Source organism: Hypanus sabinus, chromosome X1, assembly GCF_030144855.1.
Source record: "Hypanus sabinus isolate sHypSab1 chromosome X1, sHypSab1.hap1, whole genome shotgun sequence".
NCBI classification, from domain to species: Eukaryota; Metazoa; Chordata; class Chondrichthyes; order Myliobatiformes; family Dasyatidae; genus Hypanus; species Hypanus sabinus.
This window is the reverse complement of record NC_082738.1, coordinates 14,820,392-14,841,841: the sequence shown is the minus strand read 5'-3', so window position 1 is coordinate 14,841,841 and position 21,450 is coordinate 14,820,392. Positions and strand designations below refer to the sequence as shown.

General features: G+C 42.3%; 1 protein-coding gene across 1 annotated transcript in view; it reads left to right on the top strand.

Annotated features, from left to right (window-relative positions):
* The first annotated feature begins 2,057 nt into the window (after positions 1 to 2,057).
* Positions 2,058 to 21,450, top strand: part of LOC132384455 (complement C1q-like protein 2) — a 54,904-nt gene continuing 35,511 nt past the window's right edge. Inside the window, exon 1 of the mRNA XM_059955607.1 lies at positions 2,058 to 2,834. Within this exon, the coding sequence (XP_059811590.1) occupies positions 2,265 to 2,834 (570 nt within the window). The 5' untranslated portion in view covers positions 2,058 to 2,264. The remainder of the gene's footprint in view (positions 2,835 to 21,450) is intronic.

The window sequence follows — 21,450 nt, the reverse complement described above, 5'->3', positions numbered from 1 at the left end:
GTTCGACACTATGATCCTTTAAAAACAACAGGGGTCAAATATAGCCAATTAACTGGCCCTGCATGTCTCTTCACACTGTTAAGCAATCGCACCACCTGACCGCTGCGCTTAAACTTTCAAGTCTATCCTCTAATTAAGCCCATTGTTATTGCGAGATTTTTAAAATTTACAGTATTTAACAAAAATCAGTTACAGCAGCTTCCATTCCTCCCCCGCCCCCCAAATAATAAGCAAAAAACATACTGTCTAACTGAGGGTCAATTGGAAGTGAATTACAGTTAACTTGGCCGTTTCAAATATATTTATTTAGCAAATAAAACTTTTTTTATGGAGAGAATATTTTCGAATGGTTAAACCCGTTGCCGTTTGGATAGCAGTGATAAATTATGGTTAGAAATTATATTGATTGCGGTCTGTGGGTCTCCTGTACGTGTTTATCAAGTTAAGAGGAAAATTGATAAACATGGTACATCTTCTGCAGCTCAAGACAAGACAGTCTGGGCTTGGAGAGAACATTTCTTTAGCAGAAACCCCGCATATAGCTCTCAACTCACACTGGAACACAATGAAATTATATCTCACCACGGTCCCAGAGGTCTGTTTAGTTATATCACAGCATGGAATAACCGCGGTGAAATTGTTTGTTTTATGAAGCATATGTTCCATAATATTTATCTGCAGAAACAGATAAATATTAAACAGGTGAGGTGAAAACGAGCATCTGCGTCCGTTTAGGAAAATGTAAGGATGAAGGGCTCGTTCGTTTATATGCAAATTCAGAACAAAACATAGTCAATACCGGCATTCAGACATCATTTTGTTGAACGTTTCTTTCAGTTCTACGTTCAAAATGGGAAGTTGTTTGGGGTGGAGGGGATGCTTATTCCTGCATTAGAAGTTGCAGCTTCTTTCATTGCAACTGGTGCCTGAAACCGAATTAAACGTGTAAATTGACAGGTCCCCCTGCGAGTCTACATCAGGATTATACTTTTGTTCTAATAAAAGACAGTCTGCGATGCTTCATTTTAAAAAGCCACGGGATGATAGAGAGGAGGGGAATTTAGCTTCGTTGTTAACCATCGTCCCAAATGAGATTTTTGTCCCAAATGAGATTTTTAGGTTTTTTTTTGCTGACTCTCGTCTTGGAAATTCGATCATCAAAGAATCCTGCAAGCTCTGGGATGTGTCTGTAATCAACGGCGGTTGTTAAAATTCAAATAAAGTAATTCGGCGGGACACAGCGCTTTGCCAGAATGAATTCAAGCATTGCGCTGATATCGAGAGCAGCGTTTTCTGAAAAATCTCGTCGGCGGCAGGGGAGAATTTAACCGATTATTTGTATCTTGCAAAGTTTGCGTGTGTGTGTGTCTGTCTGTGTGTCTGTGTGTGTGTGTGTGTGAGTGTGTGTGTGTGTGTGTGTGTGTGTGTGTGTATGTGTGAGTGTGTGTGTGTGTGTGTGTGAGTGTGTGTGTGTGTGTATGTGTGTGTGTGTGTGTGTGTGTGTGAGTGTGTGTGTGTGTGTGTGTGTGTGTGTGTGTGTGAGAGAGAGAGAGAGAGAGAGAGAGAAAGGGAGAGAGAGAGAATTTAAGACAAATCTGCATGGGGTAAGTTCTGCAGTTCTATCTTGCTATTAACTTGTTATGATCCGTGCTTCATTTTTTAAAAATAGATGAAATTTTGAAGCCGGTGAAAATAAACAGTCCCTAAAACATCATATGTTTTAAATAAGTTATTGCAAACTCCATACGGTTACTTCACTTTTAAGTGTCTTGCATTATTGTCACCAACCTAAATATCCGAAGAGTTTTATAAGTGCTAATATTTTTTTAAGTAGTTTGGAAGACCTGTCCGCAATTCTGCGAAGATTCGCAATCCCAGCCGAGGGCGGTTGGCGTCAGGAAGATGTGATTTCACGCGATCTGAAGGCAGGGGTCGCTCAGATTGTCCACAAAATCCCCCTTCCCTCGTCAGACCTTCTGTAGCAGCCTGTCGGAGCAGACACTTCGCGCTGCCTTCCTCGCTGATGGACATTGGATCTGGCAGGGGAGAACGAGCCTTAGAGCAAAACTTTCTCTAGCAAATCCTGATTTCCCCCCAGAAACATCTTCTGCCTCTCTGTAACTAGCTAGATAGATTTCTCCGTTGGGGTGGCCTCTGGTAAATCGTTCACCATTACTTCCAAAAGTGAAAACGATTTTTTGACGCTGGCTGCGTCCAGAATCAGCCGAAGGAAGCGAGTGATTGGAGCGGCCATTGGGGTGGCCATGGTCTTAATTCTGCTCATCGCCATCCCCTTGCTGGTCCAAAGCTCCAAGGCTTCAGCCCACTACGAGATGCTAGGCAGCTGCAGAATGGTCTGTGACCCTTACAGCCCAAAGCCGAGCTCCACGGCGGCAGAAGCCATCCAGGATCTGGCCGTGATGTCCCCGCCACCCTTCATCCACGGGAGCAAGGGCGACCAGGGACGCCGAGGTAAACCTGGACCCAGGGGACCTCCCGGAGAGCCCGGACCCCCAGGTCCAAGAGGTCCACCTGGAGAGTGGGGAGATCTAGGCAAACCGGGTCCACCCGGGCCACCGGGATCAGGGGCAGGCACATTCAGCGCAGCTTTCCACAGCCCGAAGATCGCCTTTTACGCCGGCCTCAAGAAACCGCACGAGGGCTACGAAATTCTTAAGTTTGACGACGTTGTGACTAACGTTGGAAACCACTACGAGGCTTCTACGGGCAAGTTCACCTGCACGGTTCCCGGGATCTACTTCTTTACCTATCATGTACTGATGAGAGGAGGGGACGGTACCAGTATGTGGGCTGACCTGTGCAAGAACGGCCAGGTAAGTGTTGTGCTCCCAATACAAAAGTTTGTGCAGTTTGACCTGCCAGGTGCACCCGCCTAACTTCAGCTGAAGCATTCGTGAGCCAACATGGCTGAGAAATTCTCTCGCCGGCCAATTTCTGGTGAATTTTGTTCACTTCGGGGAAAGTCTGCAGGTATATTGAGTTAGGGGTAGAGTGAAGGACTGTTGGGAAAGTTGTTGGGTGATGTGGGGGGGGGGGGATTTATACGCTCTGTCGGTCTCTTTCGGCTAGAAGCAAGTGAGTTGGAACTTAAAGGTCCCAGATACCGCCCCTCTCCAAAGTGTGAAGCATTGTTGGGCTGTGGAAGAGAATCCAAGCTCGGGCGTTGAGACAGCGGCTTCAAGAGGATGGAAAGTCCATAGTGTGTCAGAGAACGATGCGGCGTGGGAGGCTATTCGGCCCGTTCTGCCTGTTCCTGATCGCCGAAAGAGCTGCCAATTAATCTCACTCGCTGCTCTCCCTTCGGCTGTAATGTTTCCCCTTTCCATCCAATTCCCTCATGAAGTTGTTCTCGAGCAACTTATTCCAGATCAGAAATGGCCGAGTATTTTTGCCCAAAAAAAAAATCTGGTTTTCCTTTGGCTTTTTTTTTCGCGAATTCTCTTCAACTCGAATCCTTTGGTTACGGGTCTTCCTGCCAGTCACAACCGTTTCTCTCTATCGGCCACCTCCACTTCGGTATTAAAGCCATCTCCTTAAGCGTCTTTGCTGTGTTGAGAATAACTCCAGCTTCTCCAGTCTCTCCATATAGTTCCCTCATGTCTGCTATCTCTCTGCCGCCTCTTCCATGGACCTTCCGCGAGGCCCAGGTGTGCTTCCTGAAATGTGGTGCCTGAAATTTGGCACAAAACGTGAGTTGGGATCTAAACAGCGATTTATAATGATTTACCAGAGCTTCCTTTATTATGCCCCTATATAGTGCAAATGCTACTTTTAATATGTGCATGAAGATTGATATATTGTGTGTGCTGTGCATTCTAAATAATTATTGTGCAGAAACAAATATTTTCAGTACGATTCCATTAAAGTGGTACATCAGACCTGTGTGGAGAACGAGACCGCTTCCTTCTCCTCTGCAATTATTGTATATAAGCAAATGTTTTGGATTTGAGAAATCTTGAAAGAACTCACATCCATTCCAATTAAAGCAACCTTCTGAGGTTTTAGAAATAGCTGGGTTTTACTTTCATGTTTTGTTGCCAGATATGCAAATCACATGGATCTACAAACTTAAAAGAAAAGCTTGGCACAGAATGAGAGCCAGATTGCCATATACATCTGCAGTACTGGAGTGTGTGCCTGGGCTGGGCCACGCCATGAACTGTTGATACCATGCAGAATTCCCGCTTGGTGAGCTGGACCCAAATTACCAGTTATCTTTAGGATATTTGATGTTTTTGGTTTCGGTGTCAATCACTTTAGATAGTGTCCGACGAGCCCCTGGGGTGTTCAAACAAACGGGTCATATCAAGTCGTAAAACCTTACAGAGCTTTAACTTCCTGCCTAACCAGTATGTATATTATAGATTGGGAATACCATTTGTCCTGTTTAAATGTCAGATAATAAGACAAGATCTATTAATGCCACCAGTGGGGTTTGGGAAATTAACATGTGCACCAGGTGGAAGGAGTGCTTTAACTTCACGTCCCAGAAATTTGATCCATTAGCATTAATTTTTCATATGAAAATCAAGCACAAAAGCGATTTTACCTGGGTCAGATTGCACTGTCAATCATTTCTAGGTGACATTGTGGGCATTTGCCCTGGCACTGCTAACATTTTCCCAGCATTGATCACCACTCAGTAACATAACAGATTACGCATGGCACTCTTCCTCCATTGCTAACGTAAATTGGAACTTTTGGGTGAAACTTTTGACCATCGGAATCAAAATTAGGCTTAATATCACTGGCGTATGGTATGAAAATCGTTAGACACTCACAAACAAAGCTGGGATCATATCAGGCTGATATCAGCAGTGAGACAACAGATGAAAGGTATATACTGTGGCATGTCTTGCAAACACCATCCACCAGCTCTAATTTTTAGAGCTCAGGGGAATGGAAACTGCATCATTCGTGGTCCTCTAGCTGTTCTCAGCCTCTTTCTTTAGTTGACGTCATAATTACACACATTGATCTCTGCCCCTGGTTTGTCCCATGCCTTACATTGGTATGGGACCACTCATGGCATAGAACATTTTTCACATACCCATAGACATGGGGCGATCAGCATATCTTCCGTTCCCCACTTTTTCTCTCATCTCTACGGCAGGTATACATAAGAACATTATAGGAGCAGAAGCCCATTGAAACTGCTCCGATGTTCAATAAGATCATGGCCAATTTGACCATGGACTTGGCTCTACCCATAGCTCTTAACACTCCTTCACCCTCTGACTTCTGTCTCCCTCTGTTGCCACCTGTCTCTCACCCCCCTCACCCATCTCCAACTGCCCATCGCCCCGCACCCAACTCCATCTGCCCATCGCCCCACACCCACCTCCATCCATTCATCAGCCCCCCTCACCTATTTTCATTTCTGCAACTGATATGTGTCTGCCATGGGGAGGGCACCTAAAAGATCTGATGCTTTGTGATCAGCATATCTTCTCAAGCAGCTCCTGATGCATGTTGTACAGGTCCCATTTTAGTGCATGATTTCATGTACAAATTGTGGTAGTGTATTTTTGCTGAATAATTGCAAGGAGTACAACTGGGCATAAATTCCAGACCCAGTAGTGAAAGAGGTGAAATCCATTTTCTGGTCACATATATTTATTCCTTCTGGGCCAATTTATTTTTAAATATTTTGGATTCTTCTAACACTTTCAAGTAAACTGACCAGACTTGGCCCACCTTAAAACCTTTCAATCCACACTATAGGGTTCCTCAGTGTTGCAAATGGAGAGGTTGGTAAGAATGCAAATCCCCAGATCCTGATGATCTATATAAAAAAAAAGCTGGGTGTGTATGTTTTAAGCAGATATCCATGTACTTTCCCACCCACATACTGTCAAAAACTAATTACATCCTAAAATCACACAGAAAAATTGTGTTTACTAAATATTGAATAGACGCTCTTTGTGTCATTAATACTTTCTGCTAATTGGTACTGTATAAAATTGGAGGCCGTGAACACCCAACTCATCCGAAGGTGGACTTGCTAGCATTTAACAAACGAAGATTGACTGGGATCACTAGGAATAAGTGGATCCTTGGAGCCAATAGGGGAAGGTGCCTCAGGTTGAGTTGGAGAGGAGGGGTCCTTGGGTCATTGTGAACAGTTAATTCACCTTTTCTGAATTTAGATTGCAGCCACTCTGTGCTTCAGACAATTCACCCAGAAGCAAAAGGAACTACAGGGCATCATTGCCAGTGATGCTATCCAAAACACATACACAGAAAGTAATTAGGTGTTTTGGTTTAAGTCACCCTGTAAACCTCTCGATATTTTAACTCATTCAAAATATCTTAAATGCAACTAAATGTGACATTTTGGTGAAACAGCCTACAAACAGAACATTATAAAACATCACTATCTGAATGAAATCAAATGCCCTGAATTTTACCCCTATTATTTTCAATGTGAACCATAGTCTCTGAATTGAATCCTGTTATATGCATAAGCTAGTTATTTAATTCACTTATGCAAAGGTTTCAATAGTCTGTAGTAATGGAACAGTCAGGAGAGCATGCCCTGTTCGATGATTAGTGAGTATAGAAATAAAATTGACTATTATTTTTCCTTAATTGCATTATTTAATAGTACAATGTCTTCCATTCCTGATTCATTTCTCATAGACTTGGGGGCCCTGGTTTGTCTCCTCTTCACTTACTTTTACTCTCTCATGAAATAACTTCCATTTTACTGGAAACATTGTGCTTTGAACTACTTTAAATTTTTAAAAAACTTCTTAAAATACACAATCAAAATGCCTCTAAAGACATTTTCCCCTCCATGTTTGTTCCTTCTTACTTCTGCCAGGCTCACAGTACAGTATCTTTTCAAGGTCAGCAAATGAACTTTGCTCTCTCAAGCAATCCTCTCTCCTTTCCTTGAATCATGAATTCAGAGTGCACAATGTGTCCCTAGCCCTCATTTACTCCTCGATCCTGTCTTGCTTTGTTCCACTTGATTAGTTTTGTTCTTGCCCATAAAACTGACATCGCTACTATATAAATCAAGGCAAGTTAAGGATTCTTTTACCCCCAACCTTCTTGCTGCATTTATTACTGTTTATCAAAGTCATCACTGATTGAAAATGGGACTATTTTCTGCTTTAGGCTACCAGTTTCAGCATACTAGGTACTCTGTATGGTTAGATACAGAGTAAAGCTCTCTGTCCTCTGCTCAGCTGCACACATTAACCTCAATCTGAGAAGAGTAGGCTGTGTAATGTTTCCACTTTCCTTCACGGCTCTCTTTATGACCTCTCCAAGTAATATTGTCAAGCTGAAGGCAATTAGTGCACTGTGTGCACTGGGCAGCCATGTCCACAAGGAACAAGGTCATAACCATCCAACTACCTTCTATGTAGGCTCCTTATAGAGACAATCATTTCAACCCATCTGTCTTGGCTGCAGTTGAACCCACCAGGCAGGTGAAAGAGAGCCATGCTAGCTGACTGCAGATTCAATTGCAACTGTTGTTTTTATCTACAAACACGGCAGCTTTGAATTGGTCCCCAATTTAGAGATATTGGTCATTTAACGATATTATGTACATGCAAGAAAAGGAAATCAGCATTGTTTACGCTGTTACCCAACAGCAGAATCCTAAAGAGTCTGGAAATCTAAAAGAAAATAAAATGTTGATGAGTTTTCATGATTGTTGATGACAAGTGATCGTCCTGAAATATTAGCTTGATTTCTCTCCCCACAGATGCTAACTGACACTTAGTATTCCCTACATTTTCTGTTATGAACTTAAACTATTGCTTGACTCTCAATTAGGGAAACATTTACATTATGGATGAAAGGTATGAGACCAATACACCCAATGATTTTTTGCCATTTTTAAGAGACTAAGTTTTTGCAATTCTGTTAATTAAACTTTCAAAAGAAATCAATTTTAAAATATTCAATATACCAAATGACTGTACCCACAATGGAACACTCAATTAAATATAGTTCAGCCAAACATATATACAATCGAGTCTGCTATTGCTCAATAAGCTGATGGGATTCAGTATTTGGCTAAAAAAATTCCATCAAGTAAGTAACAACTGCAGATCACTGAAACTACAGATGGATTGCCAAATCAGATGATGCTGTCTTGGTTAATACCTCCTAACAAATGATGAATGAATATATGTTTAGCATTGGAATTGAGCATTAGTGTAAATGGGGATAATTGAACCGTTTGTGAATTTCACTGTTCCTGAGCTGATATGACCACTGCAATGTCATGTCAAGAAAGTCAACTGGATGGAAATGTGCAATATAATTTGAGCAGGCATTTTGTATTTTGAATCAATTTACATTCATAGAGATGGGGAGAAACTCTATTGAGCCCTTCTTTGGTTTGCAGTGCAACAGTTTAATGGATGGTGTTGAGTCATGATTATTGTTATCTCCACAACAACATGAATGCATAGTTGCAATGAAAACACTGAAGCAGCATTAGAGACACAACATTCACAAGAAAAATATGAATTAAACAATATGTTCAATATGGATTGTGCCGTGCATTAATTGACGACAATTTGATTCCCCTATCCACGATGTTAAAGGAAGATTCTCCGTTAATTGTCAGTAACAAGTAGCTGTGAAGCATAAAATAACATGAGGAACACTGGCAAGTGTAGAGGCAGCTCCATTTTTAACATCTTGAATTATGTGGCAAGTCATTCTTGCTCTTACCTTTATCTTAGACTACAATTTGCAATTCAGGTGTGTGCTTTGAAATCTATTGCAAATGGGGCTTTTGTTGAGTCAGAGATATTTATAAAATTAAACTGTTACTTATTGAAGTCAAACTATAGGATAGTTTGTCCAGCACAATGGACTGAATGAGATCCTCTTCATTGTATAACTCTACTTGAGTAAAACAACAGTGCTGTGCAAATTTGCAGCAACATAGTGGTGCCACGTCTGCCAATATTGCAGCACAATATTGAAGATGTTCAAGTGGATTACACCTGCTCCTCCAAGAAATGAGCTTTTCTCTCTCCCTGCCCTTTACTCTTGACACAATCATAACAAAAGTTACCAATTCCAGATGTAAGATCTGATCTGGGAGATATTTATCACACCTCCACAGCTGTGTTATTTTGTAGTGAAAAAAAACAACTCTTTAAAATTATATTTTGAAGCATACTGAATAATTAAAACAAATCACTGGCAGCTGGGAGGGGATGATGAATTTCACCTCAAGACATCAAGTATAACTAATTTGTGACTTTGTTAGTTGCAAATTATCCCATCAGGCTCACTTGTGTGGCAATTTATCATACCTCATCGGTGTCTGTGACATTCTCTATACAATAAAATGCAATTGTCTTTTATTTATGAATTGATTGATGTGCTTGTCTTGGGTGAATGTAAGAGAGGCTAACTTCACATTTAGCCTGTAGACAAGGGAGCTGACAAAGAGGAGAAATTTACTTGTGCATTGAAGGGTGACCTTTCTACACATAAACATACTGTCTTCTCAATTAGCTCCTGATCTATTTTGTTGTATAGTTGGGATTTCTTGCATTCAGCCTGGACAGGTATAATCAATTGACCTGTAGCCAAAGGAAAATAAAGAAACCTTTTTTTTTTGCCTTGAGGGTTTGTTATTTTAGTAAGTGGACCTCAGTTTGAGGGATGAAAGTCTGGTTGCTGTTGCTCGGGTGATGGCACAAAACTGTATTTATTAGGAGGCAGAATGGGAAGACATAAGCTGATGGTTGTCTTGCTATGCAGTGAGCTCCCAGCAGTAGCTGGGTCAACTTTTTCAGAGCTAGAACTGTGTTGGATTCAATGTACCGGCAGTCAATAGAGCAAATATCTAAATGTAATAGGTCCTATGGAATCCCATCCACTGACAATTAGGTCCTGCGACACAAATAATAAGCTCAAGATGCTACTCAAACACTTCATTGAGGAATAAACTAAATAAAGGCTGGAAATATTCAGCAGGTCAGGTAGCATCTACGATGAAAGAAAACAATTTCAGTTTGTTGAACCTTCATCAGAACTGGGAAAAGTTAGAGATAAAACAAATTTTATGATGCAAACTGGAAAATTAGGGGAGGGAAGAAAGAATGAAAGAGAAAGTTGCTAATAAAATTGAAGATAGGATGGAGCTAAAGGGCAAAAGGTGATAGTAAGGGAAGAGAAAAATAAGTCTAGAAGTGTAAATGCGAGTAGCAGAATGGAAATAAATGACTGTTTACCTAGAAAACTGTATTTGGGATCTTTGATAGTGATAAGGGACGAGATAAAGAGGCAGGTTTTTCATAGAAGTGACTATGGGAAAGAAAGTGGTGGTTGGTAGTGACTGAGGAGTGAACCAGGCTGTTGTAGACAGAGCAGAACCTTCAGAATGTGGAGAGAAAGGTTTGATAGGGTATGATGCTAGAAAGAGCCAGTAGTGGTAGAAGATGATGTGAGGAATATGTAGGCTTGTCGGATGGACAGCGAGAGCAAGGGGATCCACAACCAGGTTGTAGGAAGGAAGGGAACGGAAAGGGTGTTAGCAGAAGTAAAGGAAATGGAATGGACACAGTGATAACTGTGATAGAGGGGAATCCTCAGTTGAGAGCAGAAGATGTGTTGGAAGCATTGTGACTATGTTGGCGATACTGGGTAAAAAGAATGGAATTTTAGAGAAACTGGTGTAAAAAAAAGCAATCAAGGCAGCTGAGGGCCCAGGGCTCTTGTGTTGGACACCAGTCGCTGCCATGTCGCAAGGAATTGAAATTAGAGAAATCAAGGAAGGGAAGAGGGGTGTCAGAGATGGACCATATGGAACTCAAGGAAGAGTGGAAACCAGCAACAAAGATTTGAAATCTTCTATAGATTGGTCTGTTTGACTTCATCCAATAGTGAAAAGAGCTGATATATCCTTTCAGTGTCTAGCTGCTACCCAGAAATAAAATGGTTGGTTTCAATTATGCAAGTGGTTTATAAAGTCATCGGATCATACACCATAGAAACAGGCCCTTTGGCCCAAATGCTGCAGGCCAACCAAGATATCCATCTATGCTAGCCCCATTTGCCTACATTTGGCCCTATCCCTCTAAACTTTTCCTATCCATGTATATTTTAAATGTATTAATGTACCTGCCTCAGCTACCTCTTGTAGCAGCTCATTCCATATACCGACCACCCTCTGGGAAAAAACGTTGCCCCACAGATTACTATTATATCTCTTCATTCTTGTCTGAAATCTGTGCCATCTAGTTCTTAATATCCCAACTCTGGGAATAAGACAGTGCACATTGGCCCTATTTTATGTACCTCAATAAGATCACCTCTCAGTCTCCGACATTCCAGTAAAAAAAATTCTCTCTCCATAACTCAGACCCTCAAGTTCCAGCAACATCCTTGTAAATATCCTCAGCACTCATTCCAGCTTAATGTCCTTTTCCAGAGTGACCCAAACTGAACATAATATTCCAAATATGGGCTCACCTTCATCTTGACCAACTGCAACATCATGTCCCAACTTCTATACTCATTGCCCAGGCTGATGAAGGCCAGCATGCCAAAAGCCTTCACCACCCCATCGACCTCTGACTCCACTTTCAGGGAATTATGTTCTTGCACTCCAAAGTCCCTCTATTCTACAACACTCCCCAGGGTTGAATGTGAATGCTGCACCCTAATCTGTCCTACCAAAATGCAACACCACACACATATCCAAATTAAACTCCTTTTGCCATACCTCAGCCCACTTACCTAGCTGGTTAAGATCCCTCTGTATATCCTGGTAGCCATCCTCACTGTCAATGTCACCACCTATTTTAGTGTCATCTACAAACTTGCTAACAATGCTTGTACATTTTCATTCAAACCATTGATATTGACGACAAATGGTAAAGGGCCCAGCACTGAGCCCTGGGGACACCACTAGTCATGGGCTCCAGACCCACAAACAACCTTCCACCATCACCCTCTGCTTCCTAATATCAAGCCAATTGTGCATCTGATTAGCCAGCTTCCCCTGGATCCCATACAACCTAACTTCCAATAACTGTCTCCCACGTAGAACCTTATCAAAGGCCTTGTGAGATTCCATATAGACCATGCCTACTGCCCTGCCCTCATTGACCTTCTTGGTTACTTTTTGTAAAATTCAATCAAATTTGTGAGGCATAATTTCCCATGCACAAAGCCATGCTGACAATCCCTAATCAACCCCTGTCTTTCCAAATGCATGTATATCTTACCCACCAGAATTCCGTCATGTGGTTTATTTACCGCAGTGCTAGGATTACTGGTCTATAGTCCCCAGATTTTTCTTTGCAATCCTTAAATAAAGACACAACATTAGCCACCCTCCAGTCTTCCAGCACTACATCTGTCACTAATAATGATGTATACAAAGTTCCTCTCCAGTTCCTCAAAGTGTTCTTGCATATATCTGATCAGCCCCTGGAGGTTTACCTACCTTCATATGCTTTAAAACATCCATATGTCCTTTGCTGTGATGTGGACTATCTCCATTAACTACCTCAAGTTTGTTCTCTGCTCCACTTTGCCCTCCTTGTGTCTCTTATGCCCCTGTTCTTACAGAATTTGCTTTCTTATTCTTCCATGGAACCTAACTTTAACTGTGCAATCCTCAGAGTCCACCACCTGCTGGCCCATCCCACAGTTTGACAGCATTGTATTTTTAAATTCCCTAGCTGTCACTGTAATCCTGAAGTTGCACAGCACGCCTCTAAACTTCCAGCAATACTATTGTTTTAAAGAAGACAAAGATGTGTATAACTGCAACCCCTCAAGGCAATGGTACTTTCAGTCAAACTGGAAACCAACTCCAGATTTTTGACTGACAGTGACATGTAACACTGCAGGTACAGTCAAGTGGAGTTTATCATCACATGCACAAGTAAGGTGAGGTACAGGTACAATGAAAAATTCACTTGTGTCAGCATTACAGGCACGTAGATTCAGGCAACACACGTTGTTCAAGACAGTGATGAAAAAGATTATGCAAAACAAGATATTAGTGCATAAAACCACAGCTAGAAACAAGTCCGTGGTAGGGCAAGAGGTGGTCCAGAGTGTCCTGTTGCTGAAGTAAGGTTATGGTTGTGCAGTTCTGTACAAGAACTTGATGGATGTTGGAAAGTAACTCTTCCTGAACTGGTGGGATAGGACTTCAGGTTTCTGTACCTCCTGCCTGACAGTAAGAGTGAGAAGCAAGCATGGTGAGGATCCTCGATGATAGACACCTCCTTCTTGAGGCATATAGATGTTTTCAATGGTGGGGAGAGCTGTACCCATGGTGGACCAGACTAGTCTCTGCAGCCTCCTGGGTTGGAATTGCTGTACTAGGCCATGGTGCAACCAGTTAGTTGCTGAGCACTAACTTCTGGGTGCTCAGCATCAGCCTTACCAGAGACTGGTATCTGACCAGCTGTCACTAACACAAAATGCTAGTGTAGTTCTCCAAGTGCAAATTGCTACTAATGGAAGTTTATTATGATAAATTTAAACTTTATATACCGATTTAAATGGAAATAAGACAAGATAATTGGGTAATTTACACTGATATATATATATACTTCATGGGATAAATATTTAGTCTTTCCTTGGAAAATATTTGTGATCTTTAAACAGCAAATTAAATCATTTTAACAGTTATAAATAAGTCTGTGCTTTATGGTTTTAATGCAAGTTACATCAACATGTGTTAATGTTTTGCAGTGTGGATTTCTGCCAAGTTTCACTCCAGTTAATTACTTCTGTGATTTCCAATTCCTAATTAAACTGAAAGAAATTGAACCCTTTTGATTTGATTGAAACATATAAAATCTGAATGAATTTGAATTTGGATTCTATTCAATATATCCAAAAATAATGCAGACATTTCTGTTAGAGGGCAATTGTCTGAAGATTTGATCTTTGGGCAAGTATTGATAAGGTACTCCACACTAGAAATTGGTTTGCATAACTCCAGAAAAACGGTGCTTTAAAATATTTTGTTAACCTAGAGTGGAGCAAAATTGCCTTAGTGTCCCAGGAAACTTGTCTCCTCTTTTACTGGTGGGATTTTTGATACCCCTCACAGTTTTCCTGCAATGTAAAACTCTCCCAAATGATCCAAAATTAATTTTTCAATTTCACTAGGCTGAAATATGACAGTTCTTATTTACTCAGAGAACAGCTATATCGAGACTGTGCTATTTATTTAAAGGACCAATAGTGAAACTGCAATTGTTGCCCTCACTGAAATCAGTGACATCCCGTGACCTCAGATATAACATCAGATGTGTACCTTGAATGCTTTGCCAGTGGAGGTCATGGATGTGTGCACACGCAATGTCCCAGGCCAAGGACCATTCCAGACTGCTGGCTTATCACATCTCAGTTTTCTGCATTAGTCACCCAATCTTCATACTCACAAGTGGAGACTTCATCTGCATTTCCTCCACCCCACAGGCTTGGGCAGAGTGGACAAGTCCATTTAAGGGTTCCATGGAGTGCACGTATTTAGTAGCTACACCCATGTCCCTGCAGAGACCTTCCTGGCAATTTACTGCAGGCAGCACCTGGCTGTTGTTTTGGAGGGTCTCTGAGGCCCAGGTACACAATGAACATGCCTCTTATAGGCACTGTTCTTCACAAGGTCACCTTGATTTCCTTGAGAGCACCCTCTCAATACTCTCCCATACTTGCCAAATTAATTCACTCAGTAGCAGCACTTCCCTGAAAATGGAAGAGTGTTGCTTATATTGGTGTATATCCTCCTAAACCGTGAGAAATTCCAATATATTAATTGGTAACACTATGCTGAATCTGGCAGACAGTTTCAGCGCAACTTTACCTCAACTAGGAAGGGGAGGAGGGAAGAGAAGAGAGCGATAGTTTTAGGGGATTCTATAGTCAGGGGGGCAGATAGGAGATTTTGTGGGGCAGATCGGGAGTCTCGGATGGTATGTTGCCTCCCTGGTGCCAGGGTCCAGGACATCTCAGATTGGGTGCAGGCTATTCTTGAGAACGAGGGCATGAACCCAGATGCAGTGGTCCATGTAGGGACCAACGATGTAGGTAAGGTGAGTGAGGGGGTCCTACTTAGAGAGTTCAGGGAGTTAGGAGTGAAGCTGAAAGGCAGGACCTCCAGGGTGACAATCTCGGGATTGCTACCTGTGCCACGTGCGAGTGAGGCGAAGAATAGAATGATTATGCACATTAATACGAGGCTGAGAGCATGGTGCAGGAAGGAAGGGTTCAGGTTTTTGGATAATTGGTCTTTGTTCCAGGGACGTTGGGATCTGTTTCGAAGGGACGGTCTACATCTGAACTGGAGGGGTACTAACATTCTTGCAGGAATGTTTGCCAGTGCTGCTCGGGGGGGTTTAAACTAGATGTGCAGGGGGCAGGGATCCAGAATACGAAAGAAGATGATATGATGAAGGATAAGGGACAGGTGGGGAATACACGTTTCCCAAATATTAATTGTGTAAAGGAGAAAGGTGAGACAGAACATGTGTTGGAAAAGTTACATGTACAGAGGGTTGGTCAGAAGGAGCATGGGATTAAATGTGTAGAAGGTTTGGGTGATCTTGAGAAGGTCATCAAAATTCAAGGTGCAATTAGCCCGATGGAAGTTCAAGGAGCTGGGTTAGGTACAATAGACAGTGTTTTAAGCAAAGAGAGGAGGAATGGGCTAAGAATTCTATACTTGAATGCGTGTAGTGTCAGAAATAAGACAGATGAGCTTGAAGCTCAGATGAAAATGGGGAACTACGATATTGTTGGGATAACGGAGACATGGCTGCAAGGGGATCAGGCCTGGGAATTGAGTGTACCAGGGTATATGTGCTATCGTAGAGACAGAAATATGGGAAGAGGGGGTGGGGTGGCCCTGTTGGTGAGGAATGAGATTCAGTCCTTAGCAAAGGGTGACTTAGGAACAGGGGAAGTAGAGTCTGTGTGGATTGAGCTGAGGAACAGTAAGGGTAAAAAGACCCTAATGGGTGTTGTGTACAGGCCTCCAAACAGTAGCGTGGATATTGGGTACAAGTTGATTAGGGAGTTAACATTGGCATGTGCTAAAGGTAATGCAGTCGTTATGGGAGATTTCAACATGCAGGTGAACTGGAAGAATCAGGTAGGTGCTGGACCCCAGGATAGGGAGTTTGTGGAGTGTCTAAGGGATGTATTTTTGGAACAGCTTGTGCTTGAGCCAACCAGGAATGAGGCTATTTTGGACTTGGTGATGTGTAATGAACAGGAATTGATAAGTGATCTTGAAGTAAAGGAGCCATTAGGAAGTAGTGATCATAACATGATAAGTTTTTATCTACAATTTGAGAGGGATAAGGGCAGATCAGAGGTGTCAGTGTTGCAATTAAATAAAGGAGACTACGGAGCCATGAGGGAAGAGCTGGCGAAAGTTAAATGGGCGGATGCCCTGGCAGGAAAGACAGTGGATTAGCAGTGACAGATATTCTTGGGGATAATACAAAAGATGCAAAAGCAGTTCATTCCAATGAGAAGGGAGGATTCAAAGAGGGGGAAGGGCCACAGTGGTTGACAAAGGAAGTCAGAGATTGTATAGCATTAAAGAAAAAGAAGTATGACAGGGCTAAGATGAGTGGGAATACAGGTGATTGGGAAAGTTTTAAGGAACAGCAGATCTTAACTAAAAAAGCAATACGGAGAGAAAAAATCAGGTATGAGCTCAGTCTAGCCAGGAATATAAAAGGGGATAGCAAAAGCTTTTTTAGCTATGTGAAGAGAAAGAAGATAGTTAAGAACAATGTTGGCCCCTTGAAGAATGAATTGGGAGAAATTGTTATGGGAAACAGGGAAATGGCAACAGAATTTAATGCGTACTTTAGATCTGTCTTCACCAGGGAGGACACAAGCAATCTCCCAGATGTATGGATGGGCCAGGGTCATAAGATATCAGAGGAATTGAAACAGATTGACATTAGGAAAGAAACTGTGATGAGTAGACTGATAGGACTGAAGGCTAATAAATCCCCGGGTCCAGATGGTCTGCATCCGAGGGTTCTAAAAGAGATGGCTCAGGAAATTGCAGATGCATTGGTAATCATTTTCCAATGTTCCTTAGATTCAGGATCAGTTCCTGAAGATTGGAGAGTGGCTAATGTTATCCCACTTTTCAAGTAGGGAGGGAAGGAGAAAACGGAGAACTATCGCCCTGTTAGCCTAATGTCAGTCATGGAGAAGATGCTTGAGTCCATTATTAAGGACGAAATAGTGGCATATCTTGATGGCAGTAATAGGATTAGGCCAAGCCAGCATGGATTTACCAAGGGCAAATCATGCTTGACTAATCTGTTGGAGTTTTTTGAGGGTGTAACAAGGATGTTAGACGAGGGTAAGCCAGTGGATGTAGTGTACCTAGATTTTCAGAAGGCATTCGATAAGGTGCCACATAGGAGATTGGTGAGTAAAATCAGAGCTCATGGCATTGGGGGCAGGGTTTCAACATGGATAGAAAACTGGTTGGCAGATAGAAAGCAAAGGGTAGCAGTGAATGGGTGTTTCTCGGACTGGCTGGAGGTGACTAGTGGGGTACCACAGGGCTCTGTATTGGGACCACAGCTCTTTACGATTTATGTCAACGATTTAGATGAGAGCATTGAAAACTATATCAGCAAGTTTGCTGATGATACTAAACTGGGTGGCAGTGTGACATGTGAAGAGGGCGTTAGGAGAATACAGGGAAACTTGGATAGGCTGGGTGAGTGGGCAGATACTTGGCAGATGTCATTCAATGTGAATAAATGTGAAGTTATCCACTTTGGAAGCAGGAACAAGAGGGCAGAGTATTGTCTGAACGGTGTAGAGTTAGGTAAGGGAGAAATGCAAAGAGACCTAGGAGTCCTAGTTCACCAGTCAATGAAGGTGAATGAGCAAGTGCAACAGGCAGTGAAGAGGGCAAATGGAATGTTGGCCTTTATTACAAGGGGAATTGAGTACAAGAGCAAGGATGTCCTTTTGCATTTGTACAGGGCCCTGGTGAGACCACACCTGGAATATTGTGTACAGTTTTGCTCTCCAGGTTTAAGGAAGGACATTCTGGCAATTGAGGAAGTGCAGCGTAGATTCACTAGGTTGATTCCTGGGATGGCAGGGCTGTCTTACACAGAGAGATTGGAGAGATTGGGCTTGTACACACTGGAATTGAGGAGATTGAGAGGGGATCTGATTGAAACGTTTAAGATAATTAAAGGATTTGATAGGATTGAGGCAGGAAATATGTTCCAGATGTTGGGAGAGTCCAGTACCAGAGGGCATGGATTGAGAATAAGAGGTCAGTTATTTAAAACAGAGTTGAGGAAAAACTTCTTCTCCCAGAGAGTTGTGAAGGTGTGGAATGCACTGCCTCGAAAGATGGTGGAGGCCAATTCTCTGGATGCTTTCAAGAAGGAGCTAGATAGATATCTGATGGATAGGGGAATCAAGGGATATGGGGACAAGGCAGGGACTGGGTATTGATAGTGAATGATCAGCCATGATCTCAGAATGGCGGTGCAGACTCGAGGGGCCGAATGGTCTACTTCTGCACCTATTGTCTATTACACAGGGAGATCTTCACAACTGTACTGTGAAGCTTGCAATTGAAGTTTTCAATTTTTTTGTGGATACCACAGTGTTAATGTGACCTGCAATGTTGTTCTAATACTAATTAGAAGTGTGTAGTTATTACAAGGCATATGCTTAAATTTTGATTTCAGCACCTCCATAAATGAGCACACTTCACTAGTGCCTTTGAATGTGTAAACTCGACCATAAGACATTGGAGCAGAATTAGGCCATTTGGCCCATTGAGTCTGTTATGCCATTCCATCCAACCCCATTTTCCTGCCTTCTCACCGTAACCTTTGATTCCCTGACTAATCAAGTACCTATCAATCTCCACTTTAAATATACCCAATGACTTGGTCTCCACAGCTGTCTGTGGCAATGAATTCAACAGATTCACCACCCTCTGGATAAAGAAATTCATTCTCATCCCTGTTCTAAAGGGGCGTCCCCCTATTCTGAGGCTGTGCCCTCTGGTCCTAGACTTTCTCACTATAGGAAACATCCTCTCCATGTCCATTCTATCTACACCTTTCAATATTTGTTAGGTTTCAGTGAAATCCCCCTTCATTCTCCTGAACTCCAGCAACTACAAGCCCAGAGACATCAACTGCTCTTCATACATTAAACCTTTCTTTCCTGGAATCGTTCTCGTGAACCTCCTCTGGACCCGCTTTAAAGTCAGCACAACTTTTCCAAGATAAGGGGCCAAGAATTCCAAGTGCTGTCTGACCAATTAGATATCAGGCTTTAATCATTGCTGCTCTATCTAGAAGTTGTGTTGCATGTATCCATATGGATCTCCTTATCTGAATACAGGCTTTATGCTTAAGGGTTTCATTCTTGAGAAAAATAACACACAATTCTATTAGCATTATTGCTGTCACCTGTTCCATGGTGTTTATCTATTCATTCATTCAAGAATTATGATGTTGCTGGCATGGTTTAACCACCTATCCATATTTATCTGCAGTGGATATTTATTAATGTTATCATGGGATTATTTTTTTTCATTTTTGTTTGGGCAATGTTGCCCAGCAACTCCCGATTTAATCCTAGCCTAATTGCGGGACAATCCACAATGCCCAATTACCCTACCAACCGGGTATGCCTATGGTCTGTGGGAGGAAACCGGAGCACCTGGAGGAAACAGACCAGGGAGAACATGCAAACTCCTGACAGGCAGCAGCCTCTCAGTTGAACTTCTTGATCTGCCTTCTGATATAGGAAGAATTCACAATATATTATGGACATGCATTATCTTGGCAAAGTTGGTGAATTCAGACAGGGAGCTTAGGTGAATTGGCTGCCCATTTTATGGCAATTCTTGTTTATCAGGGAAGTTCTTCAAGTCATAAACCCCAAGTACTTGCGATGCTTTTTAAGTACCTGGAGCCTGTGAATATGGCCCTGTGCCAACCTCATGCCTCAGAATCTTAGTATCAAGACTGATATTGTCAGGCCCAATGCCTCTTCTATATTCACCTCACTCAGCAACTTGAGGTTCCAAGATGGCATGGGTGAACCATGGCGACATTCTGCAGGCTACATACAATACTTCTAAATATACCTCTTTCAAATTACTCTCACTGAAATCTGCAGCATGTAATTTTCCTTTAAGCAACATACTTTTAAATCAACTTAATGAACTACAGATTTCATGATCTCCAGAAGTGCTTGGCAGACTTAATTCTCTAGCAAACAGGTATGGCACCTTTAAGTGGATGAAGGTTCATTGCAATGCCTGGAAGCAAGGCAGCAGTGGGGCACTCTAAGGCAAGTGGGGGAGCCTCCAAGCCAGGCTGAAACACAGAGGAATGAGGCCCCCTCTACCTAACATCTTGTTAGCAAATGTGAGTCACTGGAGAACAAAATTGAGGACCTGAGGGCAAGATTGCTGTATCAAAGGGAAATGGGAAATTGTTGTATTCTGTGCTTTACCAAGACATGGCTTACTCAGAGTACACCGGATATGGCAATCAGACCTTAAAGCTTCTCAATACACAGGATGGACCCAACAGCTGATTCAGAAAAGGCAAACGGTGGAGATGTGTGTTTCATGATTAACTCTCGGTGGTGGTTTTGCTGTATTCGTGTTTCCCCAACCTTGAACACCTAATGATCGAATGTCAACTATTCTATTTACCAAGAGATTTCTCCTCCATGATTCTGACCACTGTAATCATGCACTTTAGATACTGAATGATGCGTCACCAAACAAGAAATAGTCTACCCTGATGCGCTTTATTTCATAGTTGGGGATTCCAATCAGACTTGTTTGGAGAACTCTCTGCCCAATTACCATCAGAGGTCATATAACCTGTACCACCAGAGGTTCCAACACACTAGACCACTGTTCTACTAAGATAAGAAATGCCTACCATTCACAGACTCTATTTCAGCAAATCTGATCACTTGGCTGGCCTTTTCCTACCCGCACACAGGCAGAGACTAAAGAGCAAGGCTGCAGAGTTTAGGACAACAAAGAGGCGGTCACAGGAGGCAAAGGAGAGGCTACAGGATTGCTTCAAGACAGTGGACTGGGCCGTGTTCAAGAACTCATTGGTGGATCTGAATGACTACGCCACAGACTTCCATGGACTTTATTAAAGCAGTTGTAGACGAGTATGTCCCCGCAAACTCATTCAGTTTTCCACAACCAGGAGAGGCAATTCCAGACTAAACTTGAATCACTGAAGGATGCTCAGTAGCTGTGGCAGGGCTTGAATGCAATCACCTCCTACAAAGAGAAATCAAGCGACATAGCTAACAACAGAGCTTTGCTTCCAGATGATCTGTTATTTCAGTTTTGAGGCTGATGTCAGAGCATCCTTCAGCAGGGTGAACCCATGGAAGGCATTGAAC